At 49.1% G+C, this 22,260-nt stretch overlaps 1 protein-coding gene across 1 annotated transcript in view; it reads right to left on the bottom strand.

The window, feature by feature from the left end:
- Nucleotides 1-22,260, bottom strand: part of IQSEC3 (IQ motif and Sec7 domain 3) — a 117,857-nt gene that overhangs the window by 40,415 nt on the left and 55,182 nt on the right. Inside the window, exons 3-4 of the mRNA XM_014539403.1 lie at nt 13,464-13,728; nt 4-223 (exon numbers count right to left, since the gene is read on the bottom strand). Coding sequence (XP_014394889.1) covers nt 4-223; nt 13,464-13,728 — 485 coding nt within the window. The remainder of the gene's footprint in view (nt 1-3; nt 224-13,463; nt 13,729-22,260) is intronic.

A 22,260-nucleotide genomic window follows, 5' to 3' on the forward strand; every position in this document is an offset into this window, starting at 1 on the left:
GGCCGTAGCCCTCCATGAGCGCCTTCTCGGCCGCCAGGCTCTCCGCGGTGGGGGCGCGCACCTTGCGCAGGGAGATCCGACGCGGCAGGCGGCTCTCCAGGAGCGAGTTGCGGATCTTCTCAAAGTTCTTGCTGAGCTGGTACTGGCGGAAGGCGGTTTGGATGGTGCAAGCGGCGCGCCGGGATACCAGGTGGCCCCCGTATTTGTGTTCTAGCATTTCAATCTGCAAGGACAGAGAGGAGGAAGAGCACGGTTAGGGAAGGGGTGTTACAGCCTTTCCAAAAGATGGGGCTGATGGCTGTCCATCAATGCAGGGAGTCGCCTGGCTAGGCTTTGCAGGGACCCAGACTGCACAACTGGGGGGGACACTGAGGGGCTCAGGTCTGAAAACTAGCGTGTCGGCAGGAGATACCAGGTCCTTGGCAAGACCCTCAGGATGTAGGAATGGGTTCCAGGGCTTGGTAAGGTCTCAGGCGGGGGGAGAGGCATTGCTGATTGTAGTAAGATATTGCTGGCTTGGGGGTGATTTTAAAATGTTCCTATCAGCCCTGGCCAGTGTTACTCGGTGATCAGAGCCTCCACCTGCTAGGGTCGCGGGTTAGATCCCCCGCTGGGTCGGGTGCATGCGGGAGGCAACCAATTGATGTGTCTCTCTCATGTCGACCTCTCTCTCTCTCACTCTCGCTCTCGCTCTCCCTCTCGCTCTCTCCCTCTCTCCTTCCCTTCCCTTCCACTCTCTCTAAAGAAAGAAAAAATAAATGGAAAAATATCGTTGGGTGAGGATTAACAAAATAAAATGTTCCTATCAGAGATGCATATGGAAGTATTCATGGGTGAAATGCATAATATCTTGAATTTGTATTAAAATACTCCATCAAAAAAGTGGAAGGGTTAGATGAAACAATATTAATAAAAATTGTTGAAGCTGGGTGATGGTCTCTAAAGAAAGAAAAAATAAATGGAAAATTATCCTTGGGTGAGGATTAACAAAATAAAATGTTCCTATCAGAGATGCATATGGAAGTATTCATGGGTGAAATGCATAATATCTTGAATTTGTATTAAAATACTCCATCAAAAAAGTGGAAGGGTTAGATGAAACAATATTAATAAAAATTGTTGAAGCTGGGTGATGGTTGTAAGGCAGTTTATTCTTTCTACTTTAGTACACATTTAAAAATAATTTTTAAAAATTAAACAGAAATGCTTTAAAAATTTGCTGCTACTCTTGTTCTCTGCTCTCCCTCTCAGCATTCCTGTCGCTGCATTGGGGCAGTCCCTCGGGCATCATAAGGGTTGGGATTGGGGTTTGATCATCTCTGTGTTCCCAGTACCCAGCCCAAGGGCTGGCACATAGTAGGTGCTGAATAAATGTTACTTTAATTACAAGGTTGATGGATGGGTGGAGGATGGAGGATGGATGGCTGTCTCAAGAGTGGGAGGCCCTCCAGGCTGCCCTGCTTTACAATACCCGTCACCTCTGTGCTCATCGATGGGAGCTGTACCACCAGGGCCCGGCTTGGTGGGGCTGCTGGTGGGGGCACACAGCCTCGTCTGGGTAGATCTGAACCCAGGAAAATGTCTGCCAAGGGGCCAATCTGTCCTACTTTACTTACATCCTCTCAGCTCCGACCCCAGTCTAAGGTCTTTTCTACCCCTTAGGTTATGCTCTTACTTCTCTCTTATCAGAACTTCTCAGAAAAGGACTTGAAAGATATTCCCACTGAGATGTGAATGACCAGTAACATTTACTCATGCCCCTTCCTGGAGATTCTTGCATTTAAATAAGGGACAAGGACTATGTTAAGGGGATGGACAAATGGTAGCACTGTGGGCTCCAATCAGTCCTTAGGGAAGTTTAGAAAGTGAGACAGTGTTCCAAGGCCTAGTCACAACCATACGCTCCACATACATGAAGTGTCATTCCTGAATTAAGAATTGGGATAGGTGGGCTGAGATAAACAACTTACGGCAAGAACAGCATTATCCCTCCCATGTTCCCCCAGGACCAGGGGTGGGAGGGGTACAAAGTGTCCTGAGGCCCCGAAATTATGTCCTAGTCACAACCATACACTCCACATACATGAAGTGTCATTCCTGAATTAAAAATCGGGATAGGTGGACTGAGATAAACAACTTACAGCAAGAACAGCATTATCCTTCCCATGTTCCCCCAGGACCAGGGGTGGGAGGGGTACAGGTAGGCCAAATTTCATTCCTCAATAGGAAGAATCATTCTACTCACTTCCTGCTCCACTCAACTGGCCAGGGACTGCAGCTGGCGTGATTGCCTCCCCATAACCCCAGCAGTCCTCTCTGTTTCCACCCTTTGGGTACCCCACAGCTGCACCAGTGGAGGCACCCTCCTGCCCTAGGAGACCTCACAGATATAATCCCAATCCTCTGGAACAGTCCCAGCTAAAATGAATGCCCTCAGTCCTATCTTCAAGATTCTCTCCTAGTCCCACCACCCAGTGCCCTTACCTATCCTCAAACCTAGCGGCAGTGCCCTTTCCTGTCTCTCTCCCACATCCAACCCTCTTCTCTGAAGATAGTTGGAAAACTTCATATTAAGGTTTGGATGGCCCAAAGGCTTCCTATATGACTCCTCCCAGAAGTATTTGCATTTTATAAGGTACAAGAGCTTAAACAGAAGGCAGAAAGCTCTCCCAGTCCTCATGATCTTCATATTGTAGGGGCCTTCAATATGTTCTTTAAAAAAATCATACTAAGTGTATTAGTTATCTATTGCTACGTAGCAAGTTACCACTAATTTAGCAGCTTACAACAACACCCATTTGTTTTCTCACAGTTCTGCATGTCAGTAGTCTGGGCACAGCTCAGCTGGGTTCTGTCCATGGGATCTCACCAGGCTGAAGCCAAAGTGTCAATCTCATGTAAGCTCAGAGTCCTCTTCCAAGCTCACTGTTGTTGAAAGAATTCAGGTCCTTGAGATTTTAAGATTGAGGCCTCCGTTACTAGAGGCTGCCTGCTGTTCTCAGCCACAGGGCCCTCTTCACAGCAGGGTTGTTTGCCCTGTCAAGGCCAATAGGAGAGAATCTCTCTGAGGCTTCACCTTGTTTTAAGGGGTTCAACTGATCAGGTCAAGCCATCCAGGATGACCAACCTTTTGATGAACTCAGCGTCAACAGATTGGTAACCTAATGATAGGAGTGGTCTCTCTCTCTCCATTCTCTAGTCCCACCCACACTGGTGGTGGGTGTTGTGCAGGATGTGTACACAAGGGGGCAGGAGTCTGGGGACCTTCTTAGAATTCTGCCACCATACCAATTGGACAGTTGCTTACTGGGTCTTGATCTGAGCATGACCTCATGTACACAGGAGCTCCAGAGACACACCTGCCTTCCAGGCATTCAGTTCCTGCTTTTGCAGAAATCGTGCCAGAAAGGAAAGAGTACTGTAGCTCAGCTGTTCTCCCTGCAGAATTCTAGCAAGTTTCCTGAGGCCTGGAATGTAGATTGGCCTTGGCTTAGGCAGGAAAGTCCTCCAAGGAGAAGTATAGAGTGAGGGGAACTGGCCACTTACCTGCCCCCTTCTCTCAATTTCTGTCTCCCTCTTACCCCTCCCCAAGCACCCCAAGAGAAACTGACACGAGGTGGAAATTACACCTCTTTTCTACCTGGTCTATTCATTAGGGAAACCCCACACGCAAGAGCATTCATTTCAGGTTATGAGATGCTATTGACAATAGAGGGAAAGTATGAAATCCCATTGCCTGAAATGCTTCCAAAACAGTAAAGGGGTCCCATCCTCCTTGCATGGTATCAAGGAGGCAGGAGGCTGGATGGGATGACCCTAGGACCGTGGTCGGCAAACTGCGGCTCGTGAGCCACATGCGGCTCTTTGGCCCCTTGAGTGTGGCTCTTCCTAAGCCTTAGGAGTACCCTAATTAAGTTAATAACAATGTACCTACCTATATAGTTTAAGTTTAAAAAATTTGGCTCTCAAAAGAAATTTCAATCATTGTACTGTTGATATTTGGCTCTGTTGACTAATGAGTTTGCTGACCACTGCCCTAGGAGACTTCTACCAGCCACTGTCCATGCTTCATCAAAGTAGAGAAGAAAACCTGATTTTAAATTCTTGAATCTGTTCCATCAAGTCCTCCACTAGATTATAAGCCTCATGAAGGCAGAAACTTTGCCGGCCATGTTCACTGCTCTATCCCCAATGCTTGGAGAATACCCAATCCATAGTAGGACTTCAATCAATATTTATTGAATAAATTAAAGAATTAATTCCAAAGTTATCTTTGTGACTCTCCAAAACCCTCCTAATCTGCCCTGCAACTTTCCTCTCCTAGAACTGATTATCTCACCCTCTCTTGCCTCCTTTGTGCATTTACTTCATCCTCTAGGCTCTCTTTTACTTGTATTTCCCACCCTTACCCTTCCATTGCCCCTTTCCACCAGCCTACAGACTCCCAGATCTCCCCAAGCTAAAACACAATTCTGCGTGGCTCCCCTGCTCTGGGGCACTAGCTCAATCTCTTTTTATTTCCACCAAACCTCTTAGAGAACCAGTCTACACCCTCTGCCTCACTCTGTGAGCAGATGCCAAATTGCTGATCCAACCCTGTATGCCCTGGCTCCTTGCAGTCTGCCTCCTGCCCCCACCAGTCTTCTAAAATGATCTTTAGTGACTAAATCTAATGGCCCATCTTCAATCTTCCTCCTCCCTCTTTTCTGCAGCTCTTGATATTTTTATCACCCTGAAACTCTATCCTCAGCTCTCCTGTCTCTATAGAGCTCCTTAATCCTACATTTTGACCACCAAATCCCTAAGCATGTTAGTTACAAGTCATATATGTGCCATCTTCTATTCTCCGGACATATTTTAATTATTTTTCTATGCACTTCTGGACATTTTCCATGATTTCTATGTTTCTATGTTGGAAGTCATTAGAGAAGCTCCTGGCAGTTGATAATTAACAAGTAATTAAGAGGGAAACTATCTCTGGCAGAGCCTTTGTGGCAACTCTAAAGATGTTCTGCAGGCTGTTCTTACCTCTTGCCTGAGAACCTCGTCCACACTACCATAACTTCACTCTACTTTAATGGATTGCTGAGAAAGCTGTAGGGGATATACTCAGTCCCAGGTCTACCTCTTCCCTGCTGGTTGACTTTGGACATGTTTCTGTCTCTCAGTTTTCTTATCTGTTAAATAAGGCTGATCCTGCTGACTCTGTTGCTTGTTGTGAGGCTTAAGTTATTTCACATAGCACATGGCACATAATAGGTAATCCGTAAGTGGTAGCTATCTGATGATGACAATGATGATTATGAGTGACTCTCAAATCTCTGTTCTTAGCCTTCATCCTGCATTTCCAACAGCCCATGGGTCCCCTATCCACCTATTCAAAGCCATTGTCTTTCCCCACCTTCCCCAAACCAGCTTTCAATGACTTCCTTATTTGCCTAACAGCACCTTGACTATATACCATCCAGTTGGGAAACCTTTCATTTGTCCTTGGGTCCTCTTTTGCCCCATCCTCCACATATATCAGCCTCAAAGTTCTATAGCCACTCCCCCTCCCAATATCTTTTGCAATCACCTTGACCTTTCCACCAGACTGGTGTCATGTGGGCTTTCTTTGACTCCCCACCTGGACCATTCCAGCAGTCTCCTCACTGCCTCCCTGCTTCCTCCTCATCCCCACTATCTACCTTACACCCAATTGTCCTGATCACTGCTCTAAAAAAGCAGGTATATATGCATGCATACAAGTCCTTCGGTTGATCTCTTACCCACCCCGCTCCTGCCCCCCAACCCTCCCCGGCCTTCCCGCTGTAGTTCGACAGTCTGTTCGAGGCAGCTCTGCCTCTGTATCTATTTTTGTTCAAAAGTTTATTATGGTCTTTATTATCCATAAATGGGTGAGATCATGTGGTATTTTTCCTTCATTGACTGGCTTATTTCACTTAGCATAATGCTCTCCAGTTCCATCCATGCTGTTGCAAATGGTAAGAGTTCCTTCTTTTTTACAGCAGCATAGTATTCCATCGTGTAGATGTACCACAGTTTTCTAATCCATTCATCTACTGATGGGCACTTAGGCTGTTTCCAAATCTTAGCTATGGTGAATTGTGCTGCTATGAACATAGGGGTGCATAGATCCTTTCTGATTGGTGTTTCTGGTTTCTTGGGATATATTCCTAGAAGTGGGATCACAGGGTCAAATGGGAGTTCCATGTTTTGTTTTTTGAGGAAACTCCATACTGTCTTCCATAGTGGCTGCACCAGTCTGCATTCCCACCAGCAGTGCACAAGTGTTCCTTTTTCTCCACATCCTCTCCAGCACTTGTCGTTTGTTGATTTGTTGATGATAGCCAGTCTGACAGGTGTGAGATGGTACCTCATTGTTGTTTTGATTTGCATCTCTCGGATGATTAGTGACTTTGAGCATGTTTTCATATGTCTCTTGGCTTTCTGAATGGGAGACATATGTAATACTCTTTGTAATACTTTAAGCAATAAAAAAAAGAGAAGAAAAAAAAAGCAGGTATAAAGACAGGCTTTCTGTTGCTTGAGACCAGTGCCGAAAAGAAGTACAAAATGCTTCCCCCTGACAATCTGGCCCAGCCTACCTCCCAAAGTCTACTACACGGAGTCCACGTACACAGCAATTCCCCTCTGCTCAGCTCTCTCGCTCTGAGCATTTGCTCAGCAATGTTCTCCCCACCCTCAAATCCTACTCTTGTCCCCTTCCATCCAGGTAAAACTTGGCTCCTTTCTTTAATACCTACCTCCAGTGTGCCTCATCCACAAAGCCTTTTCAGTCCCCCAATAGACCAGGTCTCCCTGCCTTGGGTCCCATGGAGAATGTTTTTTTTTCCATTAATCTTTGTGATATTTGTCTAATCCCTCCTTCTCTCCCCCAAACTCCAACAGAGCATATGTTATTTGAGGCCTCACCCATGTATTGCACCCGGCACAGAGCCTGGCATGGAACAACCGCTCACTGTCAGGTTTAAATTCAGTTGTTGGCTCTTCTCCATTTGTTCTAATGTATTGAATGCAACCATCTCCCATTTATTCCAGCTTTGTGCCTGCTGCACCCCCCAGCCTGCATGTCTCCCCACTACTTCCTTCCCCCACCCTCAATGCTCTTTCTGCACCTACAGACTGGACCTACAGTCTCTGCATCCCTGGTGCCCAGCGCTGAGCCAGGGCCATGGTTGGGACTTAATAAATGTTTGCAGACATGAACTAAACTGAACTCTCTCTTATGTCCCAGGGGAAATAAAAATCCAGGCTCTCTTCCGGGTCTGGGCTTGGAGTCAAATGCTACACACCGCCCCCCACCTCAGGCTTCCCATAGGGATTGGGGTCTTGACAGTGCCTTAGGTCAGTGCCACCCACCCTAACCCTATTCTTAAGCAGGGCCAGGCCAGAGAGTTGAGAGATAGATGTGGGAGGGAGGGGCCTCTGGGCCAAGGAGCAGCTCTGCTCACTTCTCTCTAAACCCCTTGAATCATGGGTAATTGTGGCCTTCCTTCATCCCAAGAGAGCAATCTCTCTGCCTCTGCCAGAAGAAGCAATGGAGGGGGCTCTGGGCTCAGACTCTCTAATGAGCCTCTCAGTGTTAATTAGAACATGCTTCTTCTTTTCAGGTTGCTACTGAGAGATGGCCGCCAAGTCAGGGTGGGGAAGAAAGCAGCTAGCTAGAGAGTCACAGTGCTGAGGAACGTGGGGGAGGGAGGTGGGGATGGGGATGGGGGTGCTTTCTTCTGATGTGAGCAAGGATTTCCTCTGATCCAAGATTTCTCAATTGAGAACATTGAGACATTACATGGAATAAGCCTGCAGGACTTGGCAAAGCAAACCTTACTGAGGCTGAGGAGCAGAGTCGGGGGAGGGCAGAGGAACCTAGGAGATGCTCGGGGCAGCCCAGGAGAGGTCGGCCTGACTGGGAAGGATGTGGCCCCTGTGTCTTCTCTGTGTGCTCATCCCCCTGCCCACTGCCCAAAATACAGAAATGCTCAACATGGCATGGCACTGAGACCTGTCCACCAGCAGGGCCACCCTTGAGGACCTTCCCTGATTACAATCCGGTAGGGGTAGTGGGCGCTGCAGCTCAGCTACTTCTAGGTCACAGACACCCTCAGGTGAGCTGCTTTGAACCCCAGCTGGGCTGCTGTCCTCTTCGGTGCTCCCACAGTGCACTGGGTGCCACTTCCATGGAACTGTCCTTCACTGTAACAGGAAATAGTGGCAGGTGCTGGGTTAAATTCCTAGATTGTGAAGTTCAAGTCGTGGCTGCACGAGGGATGACCCATACCTGGGATGTATCCTCGGGCAAGTTACTTTCTATCACTAAGCCTTAGTCTTCTTCTTAGATGGGGAGAGTAATAGTACCTCACTCACTGGGATATGGTGCAGAGCTGAGGACATATTGCATGGGAAATGCCTAGTACTATGCCCAACACATAGTGCCCTTCATGCCAGCTAGTACTGGTTACATGTCAGTGCCCACCACTAGGTTGTGGGCTCCCTGAGCACAGGGACTGTGTCTTTTGCATCGTGGTGTCCCCAGGCCTCTCACAGGCCCTGAACAGAGCAGCTGCACTGGATGCAATTGAGCGGAGGGAACCCTGATGTGCCTCGCCATCAGCTGGTCCCCTGGATTCCCTCCTCATTCCCATGGTAGAGCTGTCACCTTCAAGAGTGAGCAGGTCCTCAGATACATCTGGTAAACCCCTCCTTTCACATCATAGTTATTAAGATGAAATGAGGAAACTGAGGCCCAGAGAATTGGAAGCCAGTACTTCTCCCCTTGAGAGTTATCCCATAGTGAGGCCAGACCCTGAGCCTTGGGTATAGGGGACCCACTGGGGAAGGGGCTGCTTTCCAGAAGAGACATGGCTCCCATCCAGGACCCTAATTTGGGGAACAGGACCTGGATGCCGCTGACTACAGCTCCATGGCCCTGGTTGGACAGCACAGAGAGCTATGTAATACGGACATCTGAGATGGGCTCCAACAGTGGCAGGAACAGGATGCAACTCTCTAGAGAGCCTCAATGAATTTGGAAATCACCACAGCCACTCTCCTAAAAGGCCCCCCAAAGCGACCTGCATGTCCCTCAAGGTCGTAGTTCCAAGGTTCATTGTGAGGGAAGTGAGCGAGGGGAGAGGGACCAGAGGACAAGAGAAGCTTGCAAGAGGGCCTGCTCCCTGTGTGACTATGGGGAAGGTACTGGGAGGCGGGAAGAGTGGGAAGCCTGGGGCAGGCCTCATTCACGTATTCCTCCAATACTGAGCATTTCCTAGGCACCAGAGACTGTGCTGGGTGTAGGAAAACAATGGTGGGAAAGAGCAGGGCAGCACCTAGTGCCCAGCTCTAGGGAGTGTTTGCTCCTCACACAGACTATGACGTGAATAGCACCCCTGGAGGTGTTCAGTGCACAAGCTGCTGAACTCCGTGATAACCCTGAGGATGACATAGTTCTTGCCCTAGAGTGGGACAGCCACCAGACAGTGCAGCGCCAGCAGTGGGGCACCCAGTGAAAGCACACAGCCAGGCTCGGAGAGCAGGGCTGAGACCTGAAGTGTGAGGAGAGATCACCCGGGTGAGGGTGATTGGGGGACAGGTGGGGAGTATTCCCAGCAAACAAAATATGTGAAGGCCCAAAGGCAAAGGATGGCATGGAGACAGAGAAAGGTACATAGGAATGGCTGGAACCCTAAGTGGGCCAGGACATGGAGTGATAGAAGAGCCTGGAGAAGAGTTTGCCCTACATGTATGAGGGGCCATGGAAGTACCATGGGGGGAGTACAATGATCTTCATAAGGAGGACTCAGCTGCAGTGTGGAGATAGGTTGGGAGAGGCACAGCCTCAAGGAGCTCTGTGGGGGTTTGTCCAGGGGTGCAGGCCAGAGATGGTAGTGGGCTGGCCTAGAGTAGAGGCAGGAGGTGGCAGGAGAGGGTGGGATTTGGAAAATAGTTGAGAGGTAGCATCAGTGGGGTGTGGGGTTGAAGCAGATGCAGGGGAGAGAGAGGAGCCACGGAAAGTGACTGGGATTCTAGACTGGCTGATGGAGTAGGGCTGGCAAGTTTGGGGCCTGGGGGAATGATGCTTGTCCAAGATTCCTTCCAGCCCAAGAACTATAGGATTTGTGTGACCGGTGCAAATCATGGGATCAGAACACTAAAACCAAGATCTCAAAGAAAACTAGAGTCAGGTCCTGGCTGAAGGCTTCATGCCCATCCCCATCCCCCTTCAGGTCACTGAGTTATCGTTTTCCCCTTTTCATCTTTCCAGCATCTTCTTCATCCGGGCACCATGGCCAGCACTGGGGATATAAGTCAGGTGCCCTGTTTCTGAGAGGGAGTCAAGTAAACAGGAAACGATGTTACAGGGCGGAACAGCTATGACAGGGAACCCCTGGCTATGGGAGCGCTAAGAAGGGGCATCCAGTGCAATGTTGGGAGGGCAGGGAGAGCTGCCAGGGGGAGAAGGAGCATGGAAAGTGAGCCCCAAAGCCAGAGGAGGAGTGATGGAGGCCCAGTGCAGGAGTGTGGAGGGAGTAGGAGCATCAGCAGTGGAGGCAAAGGGAACAGTATGTACAAAGCCCCAAAGAGATGTGAGGCAATGAGGCCAGAGAAGTTAAGCAACTTTTCCAAGGTCACATAGTTCATTTGCAGAAGAGAGAGGAGCAGAGCTCAGTCTCTAGTAAATGTATGCCATTTAATCACTTTGCTCTAGCCTGTCAACCCTTTCGCTCCTTTCTCCTACCTCCAGATATGCTTGGCCCAGAGAGACACCTGAGCCAGGGGAGGTGAGCTCCTTCCCAGGGCTGGGTCCACCTAGCATGAGGATCCTGTCACCTCTACTAACCCTCACCTTTCCTGCCCCACTCCTGCTGGCCTGATGTGCAAGCCCATCTATTAGAATTATGTCATGTCCACTATAAAATGTGTCCATGGGCCCTAGCTGGTTTTGCTCAGTGGACAGAGCGTCGGACTGTGGACTAAAGGGTCCCAGGTTCGATTCTGGTCAAGGGCACATGCCCAGGTTGCAGGCTCGATCCCCAGTTCGGGGCGTGCAGGAAGCAGCCAATCAATGATTCTCTCTCATCATTGATATTTCTATCTCTCCCTCTCCCTTCCTCTCTGAAATCAATAAAAATATATTTTTAAAAATGTGTCCATGGTACTAATCAGAACCTGTGCACTCTATCTCCCACCTCGTCATCAGCATTAAAGGAATTCTCCTGCCCAAGCTGAAGCATGAGTTTTCTGTGCTGTTATTAACTGGACACTCCTTAAGTTGAACTGTAATCTCTTTGTGGAGAGACCATGTTTCTTTTCTTTTCGTACCCTCCTTCCTTGTTGCTTTGCACATCATAGTTATTAAAAAATATTCACTCAGTGGGCCCTTACTATGTCTAAGACACACTGCTAGATGCTAGGGGGAGGGTAAAAAGATGAATAAGAGATGGTCTCTGTGCCCAAGGAGCAGAGTCACGGGGAATTGAGAGGACTCCCTCATCTGGGCCAACTGGCCACTCCCATCACCCCGTGGTGTTCAGATGGGCTGTGCTCCAGCCACTGCACAGACTCACTACCTCACAAGCAAGACATTCTGAGTTTGTAACAGCTCTAGTTGTTAATCAAGCTAAAATCTTCCTCTCTTATAGCTTTCATACATTAGTACCACTAGTTTTGCCTAGAATGACAGAAAATACATCTAATCCCTTTATCACATGCCAGCTCTTCCATACTTAAAGCTTGTCTTCATGTCTACAGTTTCACCATATGTCTCCAGCCAATACTGGAGAATCCTACAGATTCTCATTTCCCCATTAAACGAAGCCCCAAAGCCAAGCATGGGCTCCAGACAGGCCCAAGCAGTAGCCACTGTGGGACTCCGTGCCTGCTCCCTATTCTGGGGCCTTGCCTACCCTCCTGTGAAGGCTGCTGTGCTCACTTCTTTGGCAGCTCTTTCACCATCTGTTGACTCATCTTAAGCTTTCAGTGAACTGAAGCCCTAAGGCCTTTCTCCAGGACCAAGCCTGCCCATCTTATACTAGTGCTGTGGGCTTTTCAAAGCGAAGAGAAGAACTTTCGATTTTTTTTCTATTTAATTTGACTTATTTCACATAAACCATCTTTCTATCCTGGATTCTATCATCAAGGTATTAGCTGTCCCCTATTAGCTGTGTCATCAGAAAGTTCTGCCTCGTTACAATGATTGAACCAGACAGGACCAAGGATAGCGCCCCACTCACCTTGGAATTGGCACTGATGGAAAATAAACGGTTTTGAGAATTCTGTTTGAGAACAACCCACCTGATTATATTGTGATCTAATCTACTTTCTATCATGTCTGAATAGCTATAATAAGAGATTTTATCAAATACCATTTGAGAGCCAGGTGCACCGAACTGCAGCTGGCCCCGGTCCAGGACAATAGCTTTGCATTGATGCCTAAAGAAAGACATAGGTTGGTTTCGCTTGATTCAGTTTTATTGACCTTTCTATTAGCTTCCTTTCCTGAGACTCACCTTGTCCACTGTATTAAAGATTGGTTCTTTAGGACCTACTCATTTCAGAGCAAAAGGGACCTTGGAGACGATTCAAGATCTGATTCCCAATTTTGCTGATGAGAAACCAATACCCAGAGTGCTTAACTGGCATTCCTGAAGTCACAGCATTACTAGAGCAAGAACAAGGCATAGCAACATCAAGTCATAATGTCTTTCTCTAAGCACATTCATACATGTGTGCATATGGACACACATACACACACACATACACATGCATACATACACACATACTTAGAGATCTCCCTTCAGGTCTCTTAATTGTCCACCAAGAAAAACTGTGGCATTATCATTTAGGGGTTCAGCTGGGACCCCATAACTGATGACTTTCTTCTCCTGCTTCACAGAACAGAAGATAAGGCCTAGAATCCCTCAAAGGGACTTGTTCTCCAGCAGGGAAGCTGTGGACTTCCCCCAACCTGGGTTTACCTTGGGAATCCTCACTCTACCAGGAGACCACTGTCTTTGAACTTCATTTGAGCCTGTGTGTGCCTAGGCATGGGATTGCCCCTTGAGTGGGCATATAAGCTGGGCTATCTCTTCTAAGTATTGAGTGGAGGTGGGATTTCCCCAGAGAACAATAGGCCACTTGCCTAATGCTGTGTGGGGCAGTTTAGGCTTCCTCCATATGGTGAGAGGAGCAGAGCCCTGGACACACTGCCTAAGGGCCTGGCATTGCAAGGGTGTGACCCTACCATGTGGAGGCTGGTTACATTGGAGACTGGGCTGCGGGGAAGGGCAGATTACTTAGCTCTTTTTGAGAGACCTCGTGGCAAAAAAGATGCAGTTGCATCAAAACTGGGCCCAGATGGGGAGAACCCTGGTACCCTGGACAGCTCCCAAAGGCAGGGCCCCTTCACCACCCTTCCCACCCCCCTTAGAGGCCCTGGGTACCTGTTTATTCTTTAGGTCAAGGGAGAGTTCGTAATCGGAGGCAGCAGGGGCGTGGGAGCAGAGCGCTGTCGCCAGGGCAGGCTGCTGCCAGCCAGGGGAGGCCCCACGGTGGGGGCCAGCCCTTGGGGAGGCACCCCCCGCCCCTGGCCTCTCCTCCTCCTCCTGCAGCTCCTGGGCTTGAGCCTTCGGGGCATGGGCACTGGGTCTGCCGGCTGCCACCACGGAGTCCTCCATGCCCCCACTGGCCTGGGCACAGGAGCCGTCACTGTGAACAAAAGGCAACGGTGCTCGGTTGGCGGAGAGTGGGACAGGGTGCATGTGGGTGCAGGGGTGGGGGGAGAACCTGGGCAGTCTGGCAGCAATGGGCCTTTCTAGTGGTGAGGGCTGGTGGAGATGTCTCCTGCAGTCCCCTCTGGGGAGGGGCTATCTTGGCAGGGAATAGCCCCAGGCAAGGAGGAGGACCTAAACTTGAGGAGGGTATCCCACATCGAGGAAAGAAGCAGCTATGGCCAGAGCTCATGAACCTCTATTTAGGAGCAGTAGCACAGAGTGGCAAAGAGTAGATTGTCTGGGTTAAAATGTGGGCTCTGCCTCTTAGTAGCTAGTGGGTCTCTGAGCAGATTACTTAACCTCACTGTACCTATTTCCCCATCTATAAAATGGGCATAATAATAGTATCTACTTCATAGGAATGTTGGAAGGCTTAAGTTAGTTAAAATTCTTAAAACAGTGCTTGGTTCATGGTAATCGTTGTGTAAGTGTTAGCTATCATAGTTATCAGATACTTGGCTTACATAGTGAGGAGAAAGCTGGCCCACACCGGACCAACTCCCTCTTTTGTCCAAAATGAGTCTGGGGAAGGAGTCATGTTTACAGGCCTGGCTGGGGCAAAAGCCCCTTCAGGGCAGGTGGGTGCCAGCTTTTCTGGGCTGTATCTGTGAAGAGGAGGGTTCTTGCCCTGCTGGGTTTGGGAAGCATCTGTTCTCTGGGTCCCTCCTCTTCTCCCGTGAAGCCACCAAACAGGCTGAGCTGTAGCTGCTGCCTGCCTGCCCACTATAAGAAGACACCTGCTAGCTGGACAGCCACACCCCAGCCTGCCCTGAAGTGTTAATGCAGTTAGGTTTCTCCCTTCCCCAGTCAGCCTCCAAGTTCTTCCCTTCCCTCAAGGCCCAGTGCTAAGTCACCTCCTGCATGAAGCCTTCCCAGGTGACTCCAGCTTTCACTGCCCTATCTGCTGGAATACTAGGAGCTGTGCTTAGAGAGTCAGTGTCTATTTCACAGAGGAGAAGTATCATGGCTCACAGTATGGGCTCAAATCCAAGCTCTTCCACTGTGTGGCTTTGGTCAAGTTGCTTTTTCTTATCTGTGTAGTGGAGATACCAGTACCTAGCTTACTGAGTTATTGGGGGTGGGTGTAAAGGAGTCAGTATATGAAAGGTGTTTAGCACAGTTCCTGGCAGAGTAAGTGTTCAATAAACATCAACTCCTGTTTTCCCCATCTGTCCCCTCCCAGAGGCCAGGACCTATATTCCACCTGGTTCTCTTCCCGCACTTAGTTCTGGGCAAAGGATGAGTGCTCAATAAATATTTGCTGACTATAGAATTAAAGAGAATCCAAGGACCAGAGGATGACCTCTGCAGTGGACAGTGACAGAAGGCCGGGACTGAATGGAACCCCCAGGTCATCTAGTTCACTCTTCCAGTCTCCCTTTTTCACAGATGAGGAGCAGGGGCCCAGGGAGGTGGCATGAGCCTAATTAGAGAGCTAGGCAACATCAGGACTTGCTTATTTCCTCCATGGCTTTGCCTCCATCTAAAATGCCCGAAATCGTACCAGAGAGGAGACCTCTTCCTGTTGCCTCCACCCAATGTTGGAGCCTCCTGGTGCTAAGAATAACCAGAGGCAGAGTGAAGAAGCCTCTCTTCACTAAATCTCCATCTGTCCTCTCAGCATCCCCCAGATAAAAAAGAGCTCATTGGCCTGCCCTGGAACCAGGAACCTCAAACTCCCTAAGGTACCCTTCTTTGCTACTGTGAATTCCTTTGCTCTGTCAATTCTTGTGTGGCCACCAATGAAGCTACACAGTTGGATGAGCTCTAGATATCTGATACGGTTTTCTTTTTAATTAGTATCACCAGGAGGTTCTTTTAAAGCTCTGACTTCAACTCCTCTTGCTTAAAGTATATGCCCGTTCTTCCTTCAGGGCACATGAAAACAGTCCTTTCCCTCTGTGAGCACAGCCTGCCTCCAGGTTCTGGAGGGCAACATTCAGTCTTCTCCATCTCCTCTACCAACATCCATCTCCCCCACGACTGTCCTTGGAACTGACAGCCAAGGTCTCTCCACCCCAAAAGGTTTCAACTCTTTAGAGACTGGTGGCTACACAGAGCTACAGATATCTTTAAAACTAGCCCTTTGTTTTGTCTGATTGCTAGAGTGTGCTTGGCAAGAGGTTCTGCAGAGTTGATGCCACTCAATAGCAGGCCTCAACCAGCAACACTAGAAGCTGGTAGATAAATATACCAGCTTCCTCCTCCCTTGGGCTAAACAACTCTGAGGCACATTCCATGCCATCTCCCCAAAGTGCCCAGTGCAATGGAGCTCTGGTTGGCCAAAGAAATGATCTAATCATTCAATGAATTTGTTTCCTTCTTTTCTGTGTCTCATTCCCAACTCTCCTATTGACACATTATAAAGTTACCTTGCCCCAAATAAACGACTTATGTTAAAACAAAACAAAGTTTTGAAATAGCCTTCTGTGTGGGCCACCCCTCTGGATATAGACAAGGGCTCTGAGGCCTTCTCACCTGAACTCATTCACAGGGCCTAGGAGTTATGCTGCCCCCACTGCCATCTCCAGCACATGTGCACAGATGCATGTGTGTGTGCATGCGTGCACAGGAGTTATGCTGCCCCCACTGCCATCTCCAGCACATACACATGTGCACAGATGCATGTGTGTGTGCATGCGTGCACTCATGTGTGTGCGTGCACTCATGTGTGTGCGTACACACACACAAACTCGTGTACACACAATGTTTCTAAATAGCTGTGAGGCTTTGAGTAATTCATGTCCTCCTCCTGGGTCAGTTTCTTCACCAGTCACATGAGGGGAGTTTACTCCTCTCTCAGGACCTTCCAGCTCAGACATTTTGGGAGCTTGGGTTGCAGTGCCGAGACCTGTCCAGCCAGGCCCACCAATTCTAAGGTTCCAGGCTCTCTAGCTGGTAGAACCAACTCCCACCTATGTGCACAGGGACCTAAGAGGCTGTGTTCCTCACAGGTATATGACTAAGAGTGTAGAAAGAGGACCCTGTCCTTGCCTTCCTTCCTTAAACTTCTCCACAGACTTGTGTGGTAGAAGGTGACTATGGAAACCCAGGACTGCTGTCATCAGTATGTATGGCAAAGTTTAAGGTTATATAATGGAAGGCAAAGAACATTGGCTTTGATTTCAGGAAAACGTGGGGTAGAACCCTGGTCTGCTACCTACTACACGTGACCTTGAGCAAGTTATCTAACCTCCTCATCTACAAAATGGGCATCCTAATAACTCTTTTGCAAGATTTCTGTGAGAAATAAATATAGTTTTCAAGGCACCTAGTACAGTGCCTGGCACACAGTAGTCCTTGATAAGTGGTGATGGCAGTGGTAGTTGTATTCTGAGCTGGAACCCTCCAGTATGGAATCTCAAAAGAATCCCAGAAAAATAGCATGAGAATTCCTAAGTGGAAAGGGTTCTCAACATTTAGTCTGTCAACTTTCATGAAACAGAAACAATAGAATTCGTGTGTTTTTTATCACACCTCCTGGCCTTTCCCAGCCCTCCAGACCTGTCAACTTTTATGAAACAGAAACAATAGAATTCGTGTGTTTTTTTATCACACCTCCTGGCCTTTCCCAGCCCTCCAGACTAACTCCCAGGGTGTTTAGGGAGAAGACTGAAGATGGGCTGGCTTCCTTGAGGCTTCCTCCCACCTCTGTTCTCCATCCATGGGAGCAACAACATAGTGAAGGGCCTTGCTCTGGAATGTCACCAAGTCATGGGACCCATAGAAACCCCATGGCCTCTGAGGAATCTGTCTGTATTCACCACCTATAGGTCATCCCTTTAACTGTAGCCACCACAGTGTGGGCATCCCCTAGGGGGGCATTTGTCCAGTGCCTATTGTGTGGATTTGTGTTTTGGTCACTTTATCAAAGAGCAGTGGAGGCCTGAGTGTTCAGTACCTCTATTTAAAGACTGAGTATCAGTAGAATGTTCCCAGCCTCTATTTCCCTCTCTGCACTCCACCTATAAAAATAGTCCAAGGAAAGGTTTTAATCTTCATCTTAGGCTGTCATAGCTGGAAGGACTATCCTTCAATCCATAGTCTCTTATGGAATTGGCAGCCCATTGTTCCAGCTCCTGGAACATCATTCCTCCCAAGACCCAGTCTGTGTGTCCCTTAAGCTTCCAGAGTTTGCTGGGCTGATCTCACATCATGAAGCTGCCATCCCAGTGGGTCAGATTCCAGGCAGCCTGGCACTTGAACAATCATCATTTGGAATTTACTCTGTGACCTGCATAGCTTCTTGCAGCCCCTCCCTTGAGCTGCTGGAGGGGGATCCTGGTGATCATAGCTGTCTTGGGCTCCATGTCCATCTCCAGAAACAGAATCTTTGAATGGCAGCCCACTAGCCTGGGGACACTTAAGGTCACTGCTGACATATGGGGGATGCTAATCACAAGAGTCTTCCCTGGGTTAAGGCACCCATTTGAGAAGGTGAAAAGTAGAATGTGAGTGGCACCAAAGTGAGAGGTTCTTAGAAGGCTTTGGTTGTGCCCACATGATATTAGCCTGATACATATACAGGAGTCCAGGCCATCCATGGAGGTTATTCTATGCATGAGAACATCGGATTTGAGTGTGGGAAATGAAAGTCTTTGAGAAATTGAGAAAACAAGAGTTGCTCAGAAAAATATGTACGTTGGAGCTGAACCCGGGGAGGGCCACTCATGTGGAAAGCCAGCTCGTGTTCAGAAGGATGCTGGGTGCCTGCTGAGCACACTAGTCCTGGCGCATATGCGACTGCCCTGGGGCTCCAGTGACCACTCCAGCCTATCTATCAAGTCTGCTACCATAGTTGACTTCCTACAATGCAGATGCTTTGATATCAATTCTCTGTTCAAAACCCATCTGAGACTTTCCAGTGCAGTACTGCTGGGATAAAGTCCACCTGTGCGGCACTCAGGAGCATTCATGATCTTATCACAACCTCCCTTTCCAGCCTTATCTCCACTGAGTGACTAACCACTCTGTCCACACTGAAACTCTCCCCAAATCTGCCAAGCCCTCTCAGACCACCATGCCCCTCACATGACTTCCTTCTGCTTGAAATGCCTTCTCCTCTTCATGCCCTTACCCTTCCACCTACTCCTTTCTTTGACTTTGACTCATTCATTGCCCCCAGAAAGAATCCATCCACCCTCTAGTGTGTTCTAATAATTCTAGGCACTTGCCTCTATTCCAGCAACAACCACTTCGCACTCTAATTTTTCAATGAAGTGCCTGTCTTTCTCCTCCACTAGACTGTGCCATACACATCTTTTTCTCACAGGTGCTTATCACAGTGGGCTGGCTCATGAAGCATGCTTAATAAATGTTAAATGAAAGGATGGATGATATGTGGGTGGATGAATATCATTTAATCTGTACTACTTTCCCAAGGGCAGAGCTACTGGGTTGGGTTTGGTGATGCACCACCCAGACCCTCCTTCAAAGAATGACTTCCTTACTCAGCTACAAAAAAAGAATGAAATCTAAAGAACAAAATAAATGAACAAATAGAAGCGACTTCCTGTTCGGCTTTGGGAGTGCTGCTGGAGCCTGCCTTCAGTAGTCAGCCCCATCTGCTACTTCAGGACTGTCTCAGCTGCAGAGAGCTACTTGGCCCAAAGTCACGTCCAGGGCTGTCTGCCTTTAATGACTAATTGAGGTGGTGATATAAAGGCTCAGCCATTGCGACCCAACATGGAGTAAGTTGATAGGTTGTTCTTGTTCCAGAGCTCGCGGAGGATTGGCCACGTCTTCTGTTGCACCTCCGTTGCATTTGCGTTCTCCCTTTGCCCCATGCTGTGTTCCTCCCCGCCCTTCCATGGGTGTTGATCCCAAGTGCATCCCCTAGTAATCATTCGGCACCCTGAGCTCAGAGTCGGCTTCCTGAAGAACCCAGTCAGTGATGGATACCCAGCTTTTCATTTCCTTCCTTTTCCTCAACAGCAGGATTACCCTGGTCTCTCTACCCCCAGATCTGTGAACATTTTTGGGTTCACATACCTTTGGTAAGTACTCTGGGCTCTCTTCCCAGAAAAGTGCACATTATTTCATACATGCCAAATTTTACCTCCACAATCAGAGGCCTTGCAGACTCCGTGGACCCAGGCTAAAAACACTATTCTGAAGAGATGATCATGGATGATCTTCCATATGCTGAGGACAGTGCCAAGGGCTGCAGGCAGCTCTGCCCATACAAAGAAAATGTTTGTACCACACACCACAGAGCTTTCAGACACAGGCCACTGTTGTCCTCAACCCTGAGGGAATCCTCGTTCACAAGTAAGAAAACTTGAGTGGCAGGAGGCCCCTGGCTCTGCAACTTACTGACTGGGTGACCTTGTGGAAGATACCTTCCTTTTCAGCTCTGCAGTTTTCTCATTTGCAACATGGGGATGTAAATATCTCTCTTCCAAAAGAGTGATGAAGGGAAATGACTTCCTAGATTGGCATGTGGGCCACCAGGGGAAATGGAGCCTTTCTGTAAGAGGAATGAGGGAGAAGGAGGGCATCTGCCAGGAAGCTGAGTCCCTGCGAGGAGCTGGAGGGGCCAGAACTAAAGGGCTGTGTGAGGGCGAGGAGAGGGTCTGGGCTCTGCTTGGAGAGAAAGTGTCAGGGGCGGGGGCGCCCAGCCTCAGGCTTCCATACCAGAGGCTGGCTTGGGTGGTGGTGGCCCTGGGCACAAAGGTGGAAAAAGGAATGAGGAGGACTATAGGCCCAGTTCTGAGGCTTGTTGGTACTGATGGTGGTGGGTAGGATGTGGGCTGCTTTCCCATGGGTGCAGTGGCTAGAACAGTAATTACTAGAGACTTGCTATGGTGTTTTGAAGGCCACAGGCCTCCTCAGGTTGGAAGATCCCCCCGCACTAGATTATCCCAGACTCGGCCAGCTCTTCTTAAAGCTCTTCCGGGAAGAGGAAACGAGGCATTTTCCAGACAAAAAGCTAGTAACATGCCTCACATCTCGAGATTTTTTAGCCTTTACTAAAACACGTCTTTCTCTCCCTTGTCCGAATCAATAAAGTGATCATAGGTGGTCAGAATAAGGGAACAAGGGAAGCCAGGTACCCTTCAAGGTTCAGGTGGTACTGGGGAGGGTTGAGGTGAACCGAGGGCCAGTGTTAAAAACAAATTCACTCTGGGCTGCTTCAAAGCACAGGCTGGAAATGCTGCTCAAGATGGTGGAGAGAGCACTGGGAGTCGGGGTCCAGTCACCTCTGCTCCGCAGCGTTCGCAAAACCTTAGGTACCATCTTGTCTCTGGACCTCTTTCCTCATCATGAAATGGGCAGTTCGAGCAAGTTGCTGTGACATCTGGAAGGAAGAAGGGCCAGCCTCCTCCCTCTCCCCTTCCTCTGCGCTGGCCCAGGGCCCACACGCACCTTCCCTGTTACGCCCACCAGTCAGCCCTCCACATCCAAGGACACAGCACCAGCCTCCCCTGCCTCCTTACGTCATTTAATCCACACCAGCTCCTCCTCCGGCCCTGGCTCCGTGACCTCCATTATTTGAGCTGAGAGCCAGGTCTCAGAATAGAAACCCCTGGAGGAGAGCAGCTGTGGCTTTCTGGGCTCATCCACTTGCAGACGCTGCCCTGACTTCATCCGTTTTGACAGAAGAGCCTCCCTCCCGCCTCCCAAGGGCCCTGAGAGAGTAAGTTATTCTCTCTCCTGTCGGCTCCTTGGAGACTCCCGCCTTTGGTCTCACGGTTGTTCCAGAAGGCGCCGGCCAGTCTGGTTTGTCTGTAGGGCTTTCTGTCAAAGGGATCTTAGCACTTCCCTGAGCTTGTGCCTGCCCCACACCCAGGCCCACAATACCAAGGGGCTCACTCCAGGTGGGCAGCCTGTGCCCAGATGTCCAATGTGGAAGCACCCCTGCTTAGCTCACCCCACAGTGGAACATTAGCCTCTGGGCATGTCAGAACCTGGCACGCCCCAGAGAGGCCTTATCTAGAAGCTGCCTCAGGACAGCGCCCTCACAGGCTCCCCAGCTGGTCACGCTGACTAATGCCATCTTATTGCCCCCGGAATCCTCATATTTTTGAGTATTTTATTTTCTCACAAATAGGCATGGATCTGGTAGCAAAATCAAGCTTTAAGGACACCCTCCCTGTTCCCTGCCCCCTACACACACACACACACACACACACACACACACAAAACACAGTTTCACAAATGCGTGCTTCTCTCACCCGGGCAGACAGGCTCAGTGTGCACCCGAGTGTACCTGGTGCACTTTTATGTGTGCCGTGTGATTACCCCTAAGATGGGATAGTTCCTCCTCCCAACGTTCTCATCTCACCAACCTTGAGATGAAGCTCCAGAACGGCTCCCCTTCAAACTCTCCCAGGACACATGACCTAAGTTAGCAACAACTGGTACAGGCAGCACCTAATACAGCGGTTCTCAACCTGTGGGTCGAGACCCCTTTGGGGGTCGAACGACCCTTTCACAGGGGTCGCCTAAAATCATCAGAAAACAC

This window comes from Myotis brandtii, unplaced genomic scaffold (assembly GCF_000412655.1).
Source record: "Myotis brandtii unplaced genomic scaffold, ASM41265v1 scaffold216, whole genome shotgun sequence".
NCBI classification, from domain to species: Eukaryota; Metazoa; Chordata; class Mammalia; order Chiroptera; family Vespertilionidae; genus Myotis; species Myotis brandtii.